Genomic DNA, 17326 nt, shown 5'->3' on the forward strand with positions numbered 1-17326 from the left:
AAGCAGGAGTGGTGCACGAATCCAATATTTATTTATAATTTGTTTTAAAGTGAGGTTCATCAAATAATTTTAAAATTTTAATCTAAAACAAGTTATATATATATTCGTGTGATATTAAATGATTTCATTGACATTAAAATAACTACTTGATAAATATAATTAATATTCGTAAAAATAATTTTAAGAACAATGCCGTTTAATATTAACAATTAATGCAAACCTATGTGTTAGTGAAAAACTTACAAGATAACAAAAATACAAGATTACAATTGAAAATGAAATGAAGAAATAAAAAATTTCTTCAGGTTGAGGTGCGGATATCTCGTTCTCTTTAAGGAGATCCAAGCCCACTGCAACAAATGTTTTTCCCCGATCCAGCAGTAGTCCTCTTTGACTTGTCCCCTCCAGGATACAACAACCTTCACAAAGTATAACTCAACAACTCTGGACAAGAGCTGAGTCCAAAGCTCTACAAAAAAGAACACCTCCCTTCAACTAATAAGAACTCTCTTTTTGACTAATTACTCTTTCACTCTATATTTTTTCTTGCGTGTTGTATGTACCAAACCAAATGAAGAACACCATTATTTATACTAGAAGAAGTCTTCCTAGGAATAAATAGGAAGATAATGGAATGGTAAATAGTGAAGATAAATGGCATTAGGAGTTACATATGTTACATAGGTTACAAAGAATAATGGAGGAATAAAAAATAGATAATGAGAGGGGTAACTAATGTCATCAATAGCTGATGAACATGCTGCCAAGGTTCCAACGTTCACTGGAACGTTTCTGCCAACATTATATGACCACAAAGTCAATGGCCAAATGCAGGAGTAATTAGGCAACATTAAGACACCAAAATAATGAGCAAATTTAATATAAAAAATAATATTAAAATGCTCAATAACCAACCATCCCCCACTCATTTTAATATTAGCCAAGAGAGTCTATCAGTTGAAGAAAGACTACTATGCATAATGAAGGTATGCTCAGCATTGAACCTCCACTTAGTGACACAGTAATTTCTACTCCAGAGTTGTAGTGGTTTCAGACTTGAACTATGACTGCTTAAGGGAAATAAAATATCACTGCTCACACATAATAATCAAGGTGTTGACATAAGCTTTAAAGCCAACACGTTATGGCCATGTGCTATTCCGGTTTCATGAGTGCTTTTGAGAATAAGCCAAATTCTCATAAGAAGCGACCTACTTCCACACGTCACATAGGTGAAATCTATTGAGAGTGCTCCTGTAAGCTTAACACTCCACCCATACGGGCTACATATATTCATTAAGAGTTTTACCAACTCAACCTTCACAAACTACAAGAAACAATGCACTCACATCATAGGGAGGAAAATAAAAAGATAGTGCATTTTTCACAACAAGTCATTATATGATTAGTTTTTCCCTTTGAACCTAGTTATAGGATCTCTAGTCCCCAGGTTGGGTTTCCTTATATATGACTCAAGGATTTGTAGGCTTCAATCCCATCCCCTTCGATGTGCTCCAGACCTTTTTTATTGTTAAGGCCTTAGTAAGAGGATCTGCAAGATTATCACAAGATTTGACATAATCAACATTAATGATACTATTTGTCAAATATGATCTTACATTACTGTGTTTCCTCCTTATAGGTCTGGATTTACCGTTGTAATAACGATTTTGAACTCTACCAATCGCAGCGGTGTTACTACTATCACAATGAATTAAAATAGGAGGAATTGGTTTTTCAAAATAAGGTATTTGAAATAATAAATCTCTTAACCAATTCGCTTCCTCACTAGCTGAAGCTAAAACAATTAGTTCAGCCTCTATGATAGAGTTAGCAATTATAGTTTGCTTTTTTGATCTCCAACAAATAGCACCACCACCTAAAGTAAAGACATAACCGGTGGTAGAACAGGAATTACCTGATAAAGTGTTCCAATCTGCATCACAAAAGCCTTTAAGTACAGCGGTATATTTTTTATAGAACAAACCACAATTTTTTGTTCCAATTAAATATCTCATAACTCTTGTTATAGCATGCCAATGTTCATTACCTGGCTTGCTTGTAAACCTGCCAAGTACTCCTACTGCATATGCAATATCAGGCCTAGTGCAATCAGTCACATATCTCAAACTTCCGATTATTCTAGCATATTCCTTTTGATTTATTACATCATTTTCACTTTCAACAGGAAATAAGTGAACACTTGAATCAAAAGGAGTAGCAACATGCTTGCAATCATGAAAGTTATATTTTTTCAAAATTTTCTCAACATAATGTGACTGGTCAAGGAAAATTCCATCACTTGTTCTTGTTATTTTTATTCCAAGAATAAAATTTGCCTCACCAAGATCTTTTATATCAAAATGGCTTCTAAGAATATTTTTAGCTTCATCAATAACATTTATGTTAGAGCCAAAGATCAATAAATCATCAACATATAGACAAATAATCACATGTGAATTATTCCAAGACTTATGATATATGCACTTATCACACTTATTTGTTTTAAAATCATTTTCAATCATGCAGGAATCAGATTTTTAATGCCATTGCGTATGTGCATGTTTCAAGCCATATAGAGATTTAGTAAGTTTACATACTTTGCTTTCTTGGCCTGCTTCAACAAAAGACTCGGGTTGATCCATATAAATTTCCTCATTTAGATCTCCATTAAAAAAAACAGTTTTTACATCCATTTGATGAATGCAAATAAAAAATTGCAGCCATAACAATTAAAAGTCTTATAGATGTAATTCTTGTTACCGGAGAAAAAGTATCAAAAAATTCTAGACCTTCTAGTTGTTTAAAACCTTTTGCAACTAGTCTAGCCTTATATTTATCAATAGATCTATCCGATTTCAGCTTTTTTCTTAAGACCCATTTGCAACCAATAGTTTTACAACCCGATGGTAAATCAACTAACTTCCAAGTTTTATTAGAAATTAGTGATTCCATTTCATCATTTACAACCTCTTTCCAAAAAATAGAATCATGTGAAGATAATGCTTCTTTCAAAGTGAGAGGGCCATCTCCAACATTAAATACACAAAAATCAGGACCAAAATCTTTTTCTACTCTAGCTCTTTTACTTCTTCTTAACTCAAAATCATTTACTTCTTTATTTTTCAAAGTAAAAGTAGAAGAACTAGATAGTGACAGAACATTTTGTTCAATCCTTTGACCCCCACTATTTTTAGAATCAAAAGGAAACTTATTTTCATGAAAAATAGCATCACCTGATTCTATCACAATATTATCTTTAAGATTAAAAAATTCTATAGGCTGTACTATTTGAAGCATAACCAAGAAAAGCACAAGCAGTAACTTTCTTACCCAATTTTGTAATCTTGGGATCCATTAGCCTCACAAAGGCTAGACAACCCCAAACTCTTAGATATTCCAAACTTGGCTTGTAATTTTTTCACAATTAAAAATGTGTCAATTTAGACTTTTTTATGAGGCACACGATTCAACACATAACAAGCAGTTAAAATAGCTTCATCCCAAAAATTTAAAGGTGCATGTGACTCAATAAGCATGACATTAGTCAATTCAACCAAAATTATATTTTTCCTTTCCGCTACTCCATTAGATGAAGGAGAGTAAGGAGGAGTAGTTTCATGAATTATCCCAATGATCTAACAAAAGAATTAAACTCATTTGACTCATATTCATGGCCTCTATCACTTCTAATTCTTTTTATTTTTCTTCTGAACTGATTTTCAACTTCATGGAGATAAACTTTAAAGTTTTCAAAAGCATCACTTTTATTTTTCATGAAGTAAACATATGTAAACTTAGAAAAATCATCAATGAAAGTGATAAAATATCTATTACCTCCACGTGTTAAAATTCCACCAAGTTCACAAATATCAATATGAACTAATTCTAACAAATCAGTTTTTCTTTCAACTTGAAAATGAGGCCTTTTAGTGATTTTGGCTTTACTACAAGCCTCACACTTTTCAAAATTCTTTTTAACCATTGGATTAATCCTAAACTACTCATGATTCCAACAGAACGGTCATTAATATGACACAAATGAGCATGCCCAAAATTGGTAGAAGAAAGCATGTAAACAAAAGTAGAAGCTTTATTCATTTCAACATTCAGTTTGAACATCCCATCACATGCATACCCCTTTCCCACAAAAGTACCCTTCTTCACTATTACATATTGATCAGATTCAATAATCTGTTTAAAGCCTGCTTTATTAAGAAGAAAACTAGACATCAAATTTTTCCTCATAGAAGGAGTATAAAGTACATCTTTCAAAGTTAATACCCTTCCATAAGTAAAACACAATTCGACATCTCCCGTTCCAAGCACTTGAGTTGTGTGAGAATCACCAAGCATGATGGTTTTGGGCTCCTCAAAATGAGTGTATTTTTTAAACCAGTCTTTGTCATAACAGACATGACGGTTTGCACCAGAATCAGCCCACCATCCATCAAAAATCTCAACCATGTTTATGTCGAAAATCACCACCACAAAAGGTTCTTCGATAACGTTTGCCTGAAGGTTAGGATCACGTTTCCGAAATCTGCAAAATCGAGCAATATGCCCACTCTTGCCACAAACAAAGCACGGCCCCTTATCTTGAACTTGTTGATTTTGTGCTTGGTTATTTTCACCATTATTTTTCTTGGGGGGTCTACCATTATTTTTCTTGAACTTTTTCTTCTTAGGCTTCAAAGAAGTATTTTTGTGAGTTTCAGGAGTAGCATTATTTGAAGTAATTAAATTTACTTTCGTTGTGATGTTGTTCTCTTTTGTTTGTAAAAGTGCTTCTTGGCCTCTTGCCTCTTCTTCCATGCGGATTTTCATTATCAAGGTTTCAAGGTCGGTTTTCTTTTGCTTGTGGCGCATAGTTTTTGAAAATCCTTCCAAGAAAGTGGAAGTTTATCCACTATGCCACAAATAATAAGGTTATCTCCAATTTTAACCTCCTCGGACCTAAGCTCTCCAACAATCATTATAAAGTCTTGAGCTTGGTCTACCACTGATTTATTGTTCACCATTTGGAAATGAAAAAATTTATTGTTGAAGAAGAATGAAGCTGACGATTGGAACATGTCAAAGGAACAGGTCCAACGCAGCTGACTGACGTGTCTACAACAAGTGTTGATGAAGAAGGAAGTTGACATGATGAAGAAGGAAGCTGACGATTGGAACATGTCAAAGGAATAGGTCCAACGAAGCTGACTGACGAGTTTACAACACTGCTGTAGAATTAAAGTCGTACTAGGATTAGACTACTTATATTAATTAGGATTATATTACGACTAGGATTAGATTATGATTAGGATTATAGTACAACTAGGATTAGATTATTTATATTTGCATTATTATTATTATATAGTAATAATAGGTATTGTAGTAGGACTCTAAGTATAGTTAACTTAGGACTCTACAATTCTGTCCTATATAAGGAGGTTGTAACTCAACATTATTTTTATCAATACAATCCTTGATTTCTCTAATCCTAGACGTAAGATTTCTACATCTACTAGCCGCATATTTTTTCGCTCCCGCCTCTTCAGTATCATACTTACTCTGCAATGGTTTCCAAATTTTCTTTGCACTAGAGTAAGTTCTATCATAATAATCATAAAAATTATCAGATTGACAATTAAAAAGATAATACCGACACTTATAGGAATCACCATCATACTTTTCCACTTTCTCATGATGAGAAATAAGTTTATCATCATCCATAGAAGTATCATCAACTTTATTAGGATTCTTCTCAGTTAACACATAAGAAACATTGAGCAGACTTAAGTAGAAAAGTACTTTACCCTTCCATCTTTTGAAATGGTTACCATTGAACCGAAATGGCTTGTTAAGGTCTCCCATCTTGACATCCGCAATTTTTTCAATTGTAGCCATTAGTGAATCTCCTTAAAATTGTTAGTGAAAAACTTACAAGATAACAAAAATACAAGATTACAACTGAAAATGAAATGAAGAAATAAAAATCTCTTCAGGTTGAGGTGCAGATATCTCGCTCTCTTTAAGGAGATTCAAGCCCACTGCAGAAAATGTTTTTCACCGGTCCAACAGTAGTCCTCTTTGACTTGTCCCCTCCAGGATACAACAACCTTCACAAAATATAACTCAACAACTCTAGACAAGAGTTGAGTCCAAAGCTCCACCAAAAAAGAACACCTCCCTTCAACTAATAAGAACTCTCTTTTTGACTAACCCTTTCACTCTATATTTTTTCTTGTGTGTTGTATGTACCAAACCAAATGAAGAACACCACTATTTATACTAGAAGAAGTCTTCCTAATAATAAATAGGAAGATAATAGAGTGGTAAAAAGTGAAGATAAATGATATTAGGAGTAACATAGATTACAAAGAATAATGGAGGAATAAAGAATGAGATAATGAGAGGGGTAACTAATGTCATCAATGACTGATGAACATGTGCCATGCTGCCAAGGTTCCAACGTTCACTGGAACGTTTCTGCCAACATTATGTGACCACAAAGTCAATGGCCAAACGCAGGAGTAATTAGGCAACATTAAGACACCAAAATAATGAGCAAATTTAATATAAAAAATAATATTAAAATGCTCAATAACCAACAATATGTTGCACATAAACTTCATGCGAGACCGATGCCATAGAGTATTCGAATGATTCTCAGAAATACACATGTCGTGTCTTTGGTCCTTAACCTATCGAGGTGATCGAGAAAAACTTTAATCTATTTTTTTTTGGTTGTCTCTTTGATATTTTGCAACATGACAAGTAAATCGATAAAGTTTCCATATATTTCATATTGCCACTCTCTTTCTACTAACCCACTACAAGCCTATTTGGATTGATTTAAACGTTGGTCAAATCTCTTTTAAGTTATTTTTAACTTTTGGAAGTGTTTGACAAAGTTAAAAATAACTTAAAATAAGTTAAAATAAAAAGTAAGACTCTTACTTTTTATTTTTTAATTTAAAAGTCATTAAAATTTGAATTTTTATTTTTTTACTTAAAAATTACCTTTTTTAAGCCAATTCAAACGGCGTCTACTATATGATTGAGTTTTTTCCCCCAAATTGATTGTTATTGTTCATCACAAAAAAATTTGGCAAAGTGCCCCCCAACAAAAGAAAAACAAAAACAAATAAGGAATATAATATTGCTATGTAGTTGGGTTTGGCATAGGAAACACCAAACGTTAAATATGATGTTCATTATTCATGTGAGTTGTGACTATGAGATTGTTTGAATTGACTTAAAAGTTGGTTAAATTTATTTTTAAGTTAATTTTGGGCTTTTGAAAGTGTTTGTCAAATATAAAAAATAACTTAAAATAAGTTAAAAAATATTTGACGAGGTAAAAAATGACTTAACATAAGTCAGAAACCAAAAATAGGTACCCCTACTTTTTATTTTTTGACTTAAAAATCATTTCACTTTCTATTTTTGACTTAAAAGCTACTACCTCCGTCCCTAATTACTTGTCCATATTGACAAATCAAGAAAGGACAATTTTTTCTTTACCGATTATACCCTCAGTTAATTACTTTGAAAAAGGTAGAATTTTTTAAAATATTAGTAAGTTTTTAATTCACCCACTTCATAATTAATAGGGGTAAAATGGTAAACTCATTGTCAATAATTATTTTCTTAATAAGTGTGTCAATTCAAAAGTGGACAAGTAATTAGGGACAGAGAGACTACTTTTTTAAGCCAATCCAAACGGGCACTATATCATAGACAAAAAAAAATTTCCGTTCTTTCATATTTTATAAGTTTTTTCAGGATGAGAGGTGGAGTAGGTGATAGAGATAAAGAATGAAGAAGATGAAAAAAAAAAGCGCTCCTCACGCACTAAAAATCGGTGTAGCACACAAAATGTGTTAAGTCAACACAAAATATCAAAGTGACACAACAAAACTCTAATTGAAATGTTTAAGTGAAAGTTGATGCTAACTTTAAGGGATTACAGATGAATTCTGTCATTTATTTATATTGAACTAAAGAGAATATTAAGTATATACTATTTTTTCAAGGCACACATGTTTTTTTTATTTTTATGACCGAGGTATTCAGGCTAGCTTTCACACATCTCGATTAATTCTACGAGATATTTATCACTTGCATCAAGTAATTATGTCCACTTGTTTGTTTCCATTGATAATTCTTGCCATCTAATACCTTCAAATTCCAATGTTCATAATTTGTGAAATTATAAAGATGCAAATAGTAATCACATGTAATTTAGTGAAATCACTTTTTACTTTTAAAGTGTGAACGAATTTCTTAAGAAATACGATGTCAAAGCTAAAAATACTACATATAATATGGATAGAAAGGAATATTATTTACGTGAAATTTAATTAGAATATTAACTCTAGGCACCAAATAATATACATTGGAGTAGTGATTAGGGGTGTCAAAAATGAACCCAAACATAGGTAACCCGTCCAAAATTTTAAGGGTTGGGCTCAATATAATTTGAATTGGGTTCAATCTCAACTCATTCAAGCCTAACCCATTTTAAGAGAATCCTCAATTGAGCCTAATTCAATCTCCAATTTCAACTAGTTTTAAAATTCTTTACTAAAATATGTTCCTATATTTTAAAGGTATTAATTATTATTTATTTAACATCTTTTAGGATTTTATCTATCCATTTGTTACTTTTTTAAAAAAAAATCGTGAGCTGAAATTCGAATTGTGATTATAAAAGTTAAATATCACTATGTTAAAATTATTGAGATTAATCGGGTCAAATTGGACGGGTCAAGACCCAACCTGCTTTTTAGCCCATTTGAACCCAACCCATTTTAGCCCAAAGTAAACTTGGGCTGATCAAGACCCAACATGATTTCAATTTCAACTCATTTTAATATCTCCAATTTCAACCCAACACACATATCTGACACCCCTCGTAGTGATCTTGGCTGAAAAAAAACTCCTAAATAATACTCCTCCATATAAATTATTACGTGAATATGATTATGATACACTCCTTAAAACAAAATATGTAAGGTTATACTTTAAAGATTACTTTCCACTCAGAGCGTATTCATGATTTTGAGATGATGGACGTACTATTACGAAAAAGTGGATCTAAGATATAAATTTGATCAGTTTAACATTTAGGTTCTTATCACTAAAAATCATTAAAAATTTAAAATTATAGGTCCAAAATTATTCTTTATCTATCCAAACCACTTAGAGAGGCGTTTCCCAATTTTAGAAAGGAAAATAAAACAAGATAAATAAAAGATTTAAATTTCTAGCCTCACTTAGAGAGGTGCACAAAATCATCATCGCACGACATTATATGATGCTTTCAGTGTGGTTCACACATCTATGTTTAAATATTTTTAAAAATATAACACTACTATTTATGATTTCAAGAGGAGAGCATGGTAATAAGTGAACCCGATGACCCCCTCCTGGATACGCCTCTGTTTCCACTATTATATTTTTGATTAATTTCAAATAATTTAAAAAAAATGTAAAATAGTTAAGAAGCTCATTAAATCAAGAATAAATATGAAGAAAAAAAGTCCAATTTTTTTTTAAAACTTCACATAATTCACTTATTTTGAACTATAAAAAAATAATCTCAATAATTCACTTAATATAAACTAAAAAGAATAATCTTGAAAAAATGATAAAAAGAGAAATACAATCAATAATTTAAAACGGAGAATATAACTTTATATGGAGTGCTATCAAACAAGAAACAACTAAAAACAAAAATAGCCATATCATAGAACGTGTTTTCATTGAAAATCATCCACTAAATTACGTTAAATATAAATATTCTTATTAAGACAAAATGGGAAAGTCCCTGCCACTAAATTATTAATTCCAATAAATATTTATTTTAACCTTTTGTGTTGAAAAAACAAAACAATATACTGTACTTGTGTTCTCAACTATTTAATGGACATTGATATAGATGATAAAACTTCCCTTTTTAACTTTGGAGTCTATAAGCAAAATGAGATAATTTGTTGTTGTCAAATATTTTACTTTAAAAAGTAGATTAGAGACCTTCAATTATTGTGGATTATTATTAGAATATATAAATATAATTTCTTATATATAGTTGTACACTAGGATTAGTACATTTTTCTACTTTTTGAAGAAATGATTGTGAAGAGACACTCATGAATCATGGTGATTTTTGATAGGACCTATTTGTGGCAATGTCGGTGAAAATTTATTATAATAATTATTATTATTATTAAAATATTTTCACATTTTTTTCATTATTATATAGGGAGGTTGGGAGAAATGCTAATAAAATACTGATAATTCTTTGTTATTTTAAATTTGTTAGTCGATAGACAAATCATTAAACTGTGATTTTACTTCTTTTTAACTTCACTTAACGAGTCAATAGATGATGAGGCTTTGGACTTACTTAGATCTTTTGAATTTACCTTGTACTCTTCATGAATTGAATTGGAATCATTTTCAACGAATTCATAAGAAGTGATTCCACTATTTTTATCACGTTAGGATAAAAACATAAGATGCTAACAATACTTTTCTTTATCTTCTGAGTTGTTTTGCAGAATCAATTGTCGTAGGTTTTTGATCTTTATTAGAACTCGATGAAGAAAACGAGATATTTTTTATGACCTTGTTGAGAATGATTTGTATATTAAAACTCAATGATGATTATAAATAATAACGTGTCCACGTGAACACATATATACCTTTTAAATACATTATTAACTAGTGCAGGGGGTAAATATCCTCCATAAAGTTTGGTATCGTAACAATAATTTCGGTCAAAATTGAAGTATTTTTCAGACCTTTTTTCCTAAAAATAATAATTAAGGAATATTGTTATAAAAGAACTACTTATTTAAAGGGTATTTTTATTTTTAAATATGCAAACTCAGCTGCTTTTTAGGCTCATCCTTTTACTTTTAGCCCTTGCTAACGAGTTGATGGATCAAATCAAAGCCTTTTTAGATCTATGTATCTTAAACATCAAATCAAATATTATATGAGAAAATAAAGATGCGGGTCCGTTTGAACATGCTATATGAAATCAGATTAATATGAATTTAAACATATAATATAAATTTTTTATGTTGTATTTTTTTTTATAAAATAAAAATCCCACAAACTATGATAAATATCAATTTTTCTCAGTTTTAACATAGTCTGATGAAAAAGATAAAGGGAGAGAGAAAATTGCAAAAAATTGAAATTGAAAATCAAGAGAAGTTTTGTGATGCAATGTAATTATTAAAAAATATTTATATAACATGTAATTAGAACTCTATAATGTTAATAGGGTGTAAAACTCTCTTTTTTTTTTCTTATATGACCAAACAATAATTATTTTTCTAGTGCTACTACATCTTAACAAAATCCATATAACATTATTTATGCAAGATTTTATCCCAAAAATGTTTTCTCAACCCCTTTAGATAATAAATAAATGTGCTTTATAATTTTCCCCAAACTAGTAAATACTAGTATAAAACTAAACACTATCTTAATCCAAATAGTTGCCAACAGGGCCGGCTCTATGTATATTTTAATAAGGCATTGGCCTTAGGCCCCCAATTTCAGGGGGCCTCAATTTTTTACCAAGAATAAATTATGTGTTAATTTTTATAAAAAAATATTGATTATTTACGATAAAAAGTAGTATATATTTAAAATTATTATTTTATTCTCTTCAACCCCATTCAAATAGAAGAAATCAAGAAAATATTGTTTTATTTTCTTCCACTCTCTACTAATACTCACATTATTTTCTTTTTAACTCCTTTTACACTCTCTTCTTTAAATTGTTGATAAGTTAGAGTAATATTCTGTCAAAAACATCAATTAATAGTCGAAAAGTATTGAACAAATTGAATTGTAAATTCTTTTTCCATTTCTTCTTAGATTTTCAAGCATTACAACAACCATAGTAAAATGTGGGGTAACCAAATTATCAACTTCATCAAAGCTATGGTTCTAACTCTTATATTTATTTGAAATCTGTCAACTTATTACTTGTAGAACTATGTTAACAATTCATAAAATGATTGCCCAAGTAAAATAATATTTTTCAACGTTGAATTAATAAAATCTTATTTAAAACTAATAATTGAAAAAGAAATCGAATAAATCATTTATATATAAAAAAAATATTAAGTAATACTTTGCACTTAAAAATGTAAGAAAAATAAATTTTAAATAAATGCATGTGAAGTTTATTTAGATTTTAGGCCTCTAATTAAGATTTCGCTTTAGGCCTCCGATTACGTTGAGCCGCCCCCGGTTGCCAAAGGCCATAGACATATATATGTCAAGGTTCTATTTTCACTTGTTTCCTTCTCCATACTGAGAGACACAGGCCTTACCCTTAGAAAAACCATATCTTGAAAATACTGGTCAGAATTGGGATCTTGGGTAGCTCACATATTGTTATTGGGACGTGTGGGAAAGAATCATTTTTTTAATATAAACTGTGTTGCTCACAGTTATCAACTCTATCAATTGTTTGCATTTTACGCTATTTCTTCTACTGCTGCATTGTTCTTTTCTTGTTTTGCCTTTTTCCTTCTCTCTTTCTTGTTTTAAGTTTATTGGGATTGTTTTGTTCACCATTTGTTTGAAGAAATGCCTGAACGATGGTTTTGACCCAGTTCGCTAGACCTTATAATTTCTGCTCATTTTTGAGTTTACCTGCTACCCCTTGTAAATTTTTTGTCCTAAACCCAAGAAAAAGAGTTCATTTTCAGAGAAAATCTGGGGGTTTTGAACTTGTTTTGGGTAAAAAGATGTGTTCTTTGAAGTTTGTTGAGCTAATTAGAAAGGGAAAAGAAGAGCATAGTGTATGTTGTTGTTGCTGTGGAGAAGGGTCGCTAAGTGAAGGTGATATGAAGTTAGAGGCGGAAATTTTAGCCTTTATGGAGAAGTCTCAGAACCCAGATGCATTTCCAACTAGGAAAGATTTGGAAAAAGCAGGAAGAGTTGATTTGATTGAGGCTATTAGGAATAGGGGTGGATGGTATTCGTTTGGTTGGGACTCAGAAGAGGAACCTCCCACTGACCAAGAAAATGTTCCTGAGGCTGAGGAAATGGATTTTGATATTGAGGAGTTACGAAGAAGAGTTGAGAAATATCAAGAAAGTGATTCTGGTTCCGATTTTTCGTCTGGGGATTCTTCTCAGCCGGCTTCCTCATCTGGTAGATCACTGTGAGGTTTCCTCCTTGCAAAATGTGCTTTTGTTTATTGTTCATAATGTTTTGTCTCTTTTGTGTGTTTGTTTATCTTGGTAATTGTTGATAAAGAATAGTGTGTCACTCTAAGGATTTTGCTATTAGTAGAAAAGTTTTTACTTTGAGCGAAATATAGAAGTTATAAGAAGGATTTTTTTTTGTTTCGAAGTGTTTATTGTGATTCGATTTGTTTGTCATTCATTCATCATGGATTGTTTATTGTATCTGGAATCCTTTGTGATAAGAAGGTGCCACCAAAATTTAAAGGCAAGTTCTACAGAATGGTGGTTAAACATACCATGTTGTATGGAGCGGAGTGTTGTCCAATCAAGAACTCCCACGTTCAGAAGATGAAAGTAGAGATGAAGATGCTGAGATGGATGTGTGGGCATACTAGGAGAGACAAGATTAACAATGAAGATATCTGGGACAAGATAGGAATGGCCTCAATAGATGACAAGATGTGGGAATCGAGGCAGAGATAGTTTGGGCATGTGCAGAGGAGATGCACGGATGCCCCCGTGCGGAGGTGTGAGAAGTTGGCTATGGATGGTTTCAAGAGAGGTAGAGATAGGCCGAAGCATCCGTGCGGAGGTGTGAGAGGTTGGCAATGGATGGTTTCAAGAGAGGTAGAGATAGGCCGAAACAGTATTAGGGAGAGGTGATTAGACATGCCATGTAGCTGCTTCAGCTTTCCGTGGACATGACCTTAGATAGGTGGTTATGGAGGACATATATTAGTGTTGGAGGTTGTCCTTTGAGTTTGGTTATTATTTGTGTTTTTCTTACACTTTGATTATCGTTGTATCTTGCTATGACTATTGTTTAGGATGATTTGTCAGGTTGTATGTTGTGTCTTCATTTCTATTATTTCTTTCTCTATACTTTGGACTGTTTTTTTTTCTTGAGCTGAGGGTATATAGTAAACAACCTCTCTACCTATCTCTACCTATAAGGTAGTGGTAAGGTCTGCATACACTTTATCCTAACCCTATTTTTGAGATTACACCAGGTATGTTGTTGTTGTTATGTGAAAATTTGTTAAGTGCTTCCTGAGTAGAGAAATATCAAGAAAGTGATTCTGGTTCTGATTTTCCGTTTGGGGATTCTTCTCAGCCAGCTTCCTCCTCTGGTAGATCACTGTGAGGTTCCTCCTTGCAAAATGTGCTTTTGCTTATTGTTTATCGTGTTTCCTCTCTTTTGTCCATTTTTTATCTTGGTTCTTGTTGATAAAGAATAGTGTTTGTCACTCGAAAGATTTTGCTATTAGTAGATAAACTTCTACTTTGAGCCAAAAATATAAGGATTCTTTGTTTTCTAAGTGTTTATTGTGATCCAATTTATTTGCCATTCATCGTTGATTACATCGGGTTTATGTGAAAATTTGTTAATTGCTGTAGTATCTTACTTTCCTTTGCCTTGTGTTAGAGAAGCTGTGGTTGAGGAAGATAGCGTGGTTGAAGGGATATTGAACCGATTAGAGAAAGAGAGAATCTCATCTCTTGGTATTAATACTAGCAAATATGGATATGGAGCTAATCATTCAAGTAGGGATAACATTGATGACAGAAGCTCTGGAACCAGTACTACAGGTAGAGATCCATACAGGACTGACCTGGGAAAAAATGGAGGCCTCACGACATGTAGCCCCAAGAAAGGCGGTTTAAGTGATTCAGGAGGTCAGCTTAACCACAAATACACGCCAGATATGTGGAGATCATGGAGCACTCAACGTGCATGCCCTGAAGGCACAGATTTTGAAGGTATTCGCTTCCCTGAATCTAATCATGTTCATAGTTTGTAGCCTCAATTTGACCCCTTCCATGCACAGTTGGTGAGGTAGATTTTGATATGAGACCAAATGGAGGTAAAACTGAAACTTCAAGAGATGATGTATTTACCGTCACAGAGAATAGTTCTGAAACTCCGGAAAGATGGATATATAACAACCATAATGATATAAGTACTCGTCTTCAGCATTTAGAGCTTGAGCTATCCTCAACACTTCGCTCCCTGAGATCCAAGAGCCAAGAGTTCAGTTCAATGGAGGTAGAAATCTGCATCTCCTGTTTGTTCAGAATCGCATCTTTCTTTTGCCATGCATCATAATGTTAATTTTCCTACTACGATATGCTTTTATGTTATGTTTTGTTATGTAGCATGGAGATTTGACTAGCTGTATTTGTTGCTGTAATGCGATTCTTCCACCCAAACAATTGATGTCGGTTGCTTCTGTTAAATATGTTTTTAAGTCTGCCCAGTTCTTGTTCTACCTCAAGATATTTTCTTATAGGACCTCTCAGAACACAGGGAATTCACTCCTATCAGGGATTTGAACTCAATAACCTGATAGGCTGATGCTTCTTCCTTGTACTCCCACATCCTCTCCCAAAGAATAGAAAATGATCTAACAGCAAAATTTTCATTTCACCTGCCACCAAGGAGAGAATTGTATTTGAAGTTTTCTGTTGGTTGGTATTTTTGCGGGATGAAGCTCGTCACTGTTTAGAAATGTTCTCTCAGGTTCTTGGAAAATCCCCTAGTGATTTTCAGAAGCTTTCTGATGCACGGGAGTTCCAGGAGAATGATGTCATAAATGCTCAGAAGAGATTGCGGGCCATACGTGCAAAACTTGCAATACTTGAGGGGAAGGTGGCGTTAACATTGACGTCTGTATCATTTCTCATTCCTTTATCATTCATTTTATACTATATACCCACCAATACTGAATCCCCGCACCCTACTCTTTCAGTGATGCAGAGAAATTGCTGGCAAAGAAGCAGAAGAGGATTGATGGTGCTAGGAAAGCTTTACAGTTTCTTCGTACTACTCAGATTGTTTGGCATAACTCTGCCTCAGAGGTTCTTCTAACAGGCTCTTTTGATGGATGGACAACTCAGGTTTGATCTTATTCCCCATATGTGATAAGAAATACTTGGGAGGCAACATTTTGAAATAGGAGGAAATTTTTTGCTGACAAATAGTTAGAAAATACAAATTTGATGCATTTCTCATTGTTGGTGTCAAGACGTTGTTTCTGTATAAACTTAATTTGGAAGTAGTCAAAACCAGAAATTTTACGAAGGGTGTTCAGGGTTTAATATATATGTATAAGAAGTAATAGTCAACTGGCCGTCCTTGAGCCTATGTGGGTTCTCCTAGCTACTACACAATGTTCTGTACAAGAGCCAAGAAGTCGTCTGTTTAACAGTATAATGTTTTTTTCATTAATTTTTCAAACCACTTGTGTCTCCTAATATTGAAAACTCTGCAGTTCTATAAACCCGCTTTCACAATAAAAACAAAATTTTGTGGTAATAGTTTCAATGGGCTTCTTGTCCTTTGTTAATAGAATGATATGTTGTATTGACTTACAGAGGAAGATGGAGAAATTGCGCACTGGTGTTTTTTCTGTTAGCCTAAAGTTGTACCCAGGCAGCTATGAGGTGTGTAATCCCTGTAATGTAAAGTATGAACTTAATATTAAAGGTTATAGTGTATTTCAAACTTTGAAGTCGTTGCCGTCATCTCATTCTTTTGTTGCAGATCAAATTCATTGTTGATGGCATATGGAAGGTTGATCCTTTGAGGCCTGTTGTTCACAACAATGGACATGAAAATAATCTTCTCATTGTCACATAACAGCAAGTCGCAGAAAAGTTACTCTAGGAACTGATAGATTAGTAACTGATCCTATGTGTTGTTGTCTTGTAATTACTCCCAAGCAGCGAATGTCACGAAAGAATCTGATTGACGTGTAATAGTAGGTTCCATCGTTGAATTTTGTAGTTTCCTTTCATTCTTTGACACACACAACTGGTACAGAATCTGATTCTCAGCCATGTAAAGTGAGCATGTGCTCCAAATATCTGAGCTAATTTGGATCAATTATTCTTTCCAAGGCAGTGATATTCTTTTCTGTATCATGTTTTCCTATCTATTTACTGTACACATTTAGCTGGTTTGTTTGAAACGAGTCTATGAAACAGCCCACAGAGGTATAGGTAAGGTATGCGTACAACCTACCTTCCTTAGACCAACCCCACTCGTGGGGTTACACTAGGTATGTTGTTGTATTCAGCTGGTTTGTTGCTGATTTTTAGAGGAGAAATGT

The 17326-nt window shown here is 32.8% G+C and overlaps 1 protein-coding gene across 1 annotated transcript; it reads left to right on the top strand.

The window, feature by feature from the left end:
- The first annotated feature begins 12534 nt into the window (after positions 1 to 12534).
- On the top strand, positions 12535 to 16962 carry LOC125830838 (protein PTST homolog 2, chloroplastic-like). The gene is made up of 7 exons (XM_049510016.1): positions 12535 to 13189; positions 14641 to 14975; positions 15044 to 15261; positions 15736 to 15881; positions 15965 to 16112; positions 16590 to 16658; positions 16759 to 16962. The coding sequence occupies exons 1-7, from the start codon at positions 12621 to 12623 to the stop codon at positions 16852 to 16854; spliced, it is 1581 nt and encodes a 526-aa protein (XP_049365973.1). The 5' UTR covers positions 12535 to 12620; the 3' UTR covers positions 16855 to 16962.
- Positions 16963 to 17326: the final 364 nt, after the last annotated feature.

This window comes from Solanum verrucosum, unplaced genomic scaffold (genome assembly GCF_900185275.1).
Source record: "Solanum verrucosum unplaced genomic scaffold, falcon-dt-bn FXZP01000154.1, whole genome shotgun sequence".
In the NCBI taxonomy this organism is placed as follows: domain Eukaryota; kingdom Viridiplantae; phylum Streptophyta; class Magnoliopsida; order Solanales; family Solanaceae; genus Solanum; species Solanum verrucosum.

Coding starts and splice junctions, on each gene's coding strand:
- LOC125830838 (XM_049510016.1), top strand. CDS start 12,621: ATGGTTTTGACCCAGTTCGCTAGACCTTATAATTTCTGCTCATTTTTG. Junction 13,190..14,640: donor TCCTCATCTGGTAGATCACT/GTGAGGTTTCCT, acceptor GCCTTGTGTTAG/AGAAGCTGTGGTTGAGGAAG. Junction 14,976..15,043: donor TGAAGGCACAGATTTTGAAG/GTATTCGCTTCC, acceptor TTCCATGCACAG/TTGGTGAGGTAGATTTTGAT.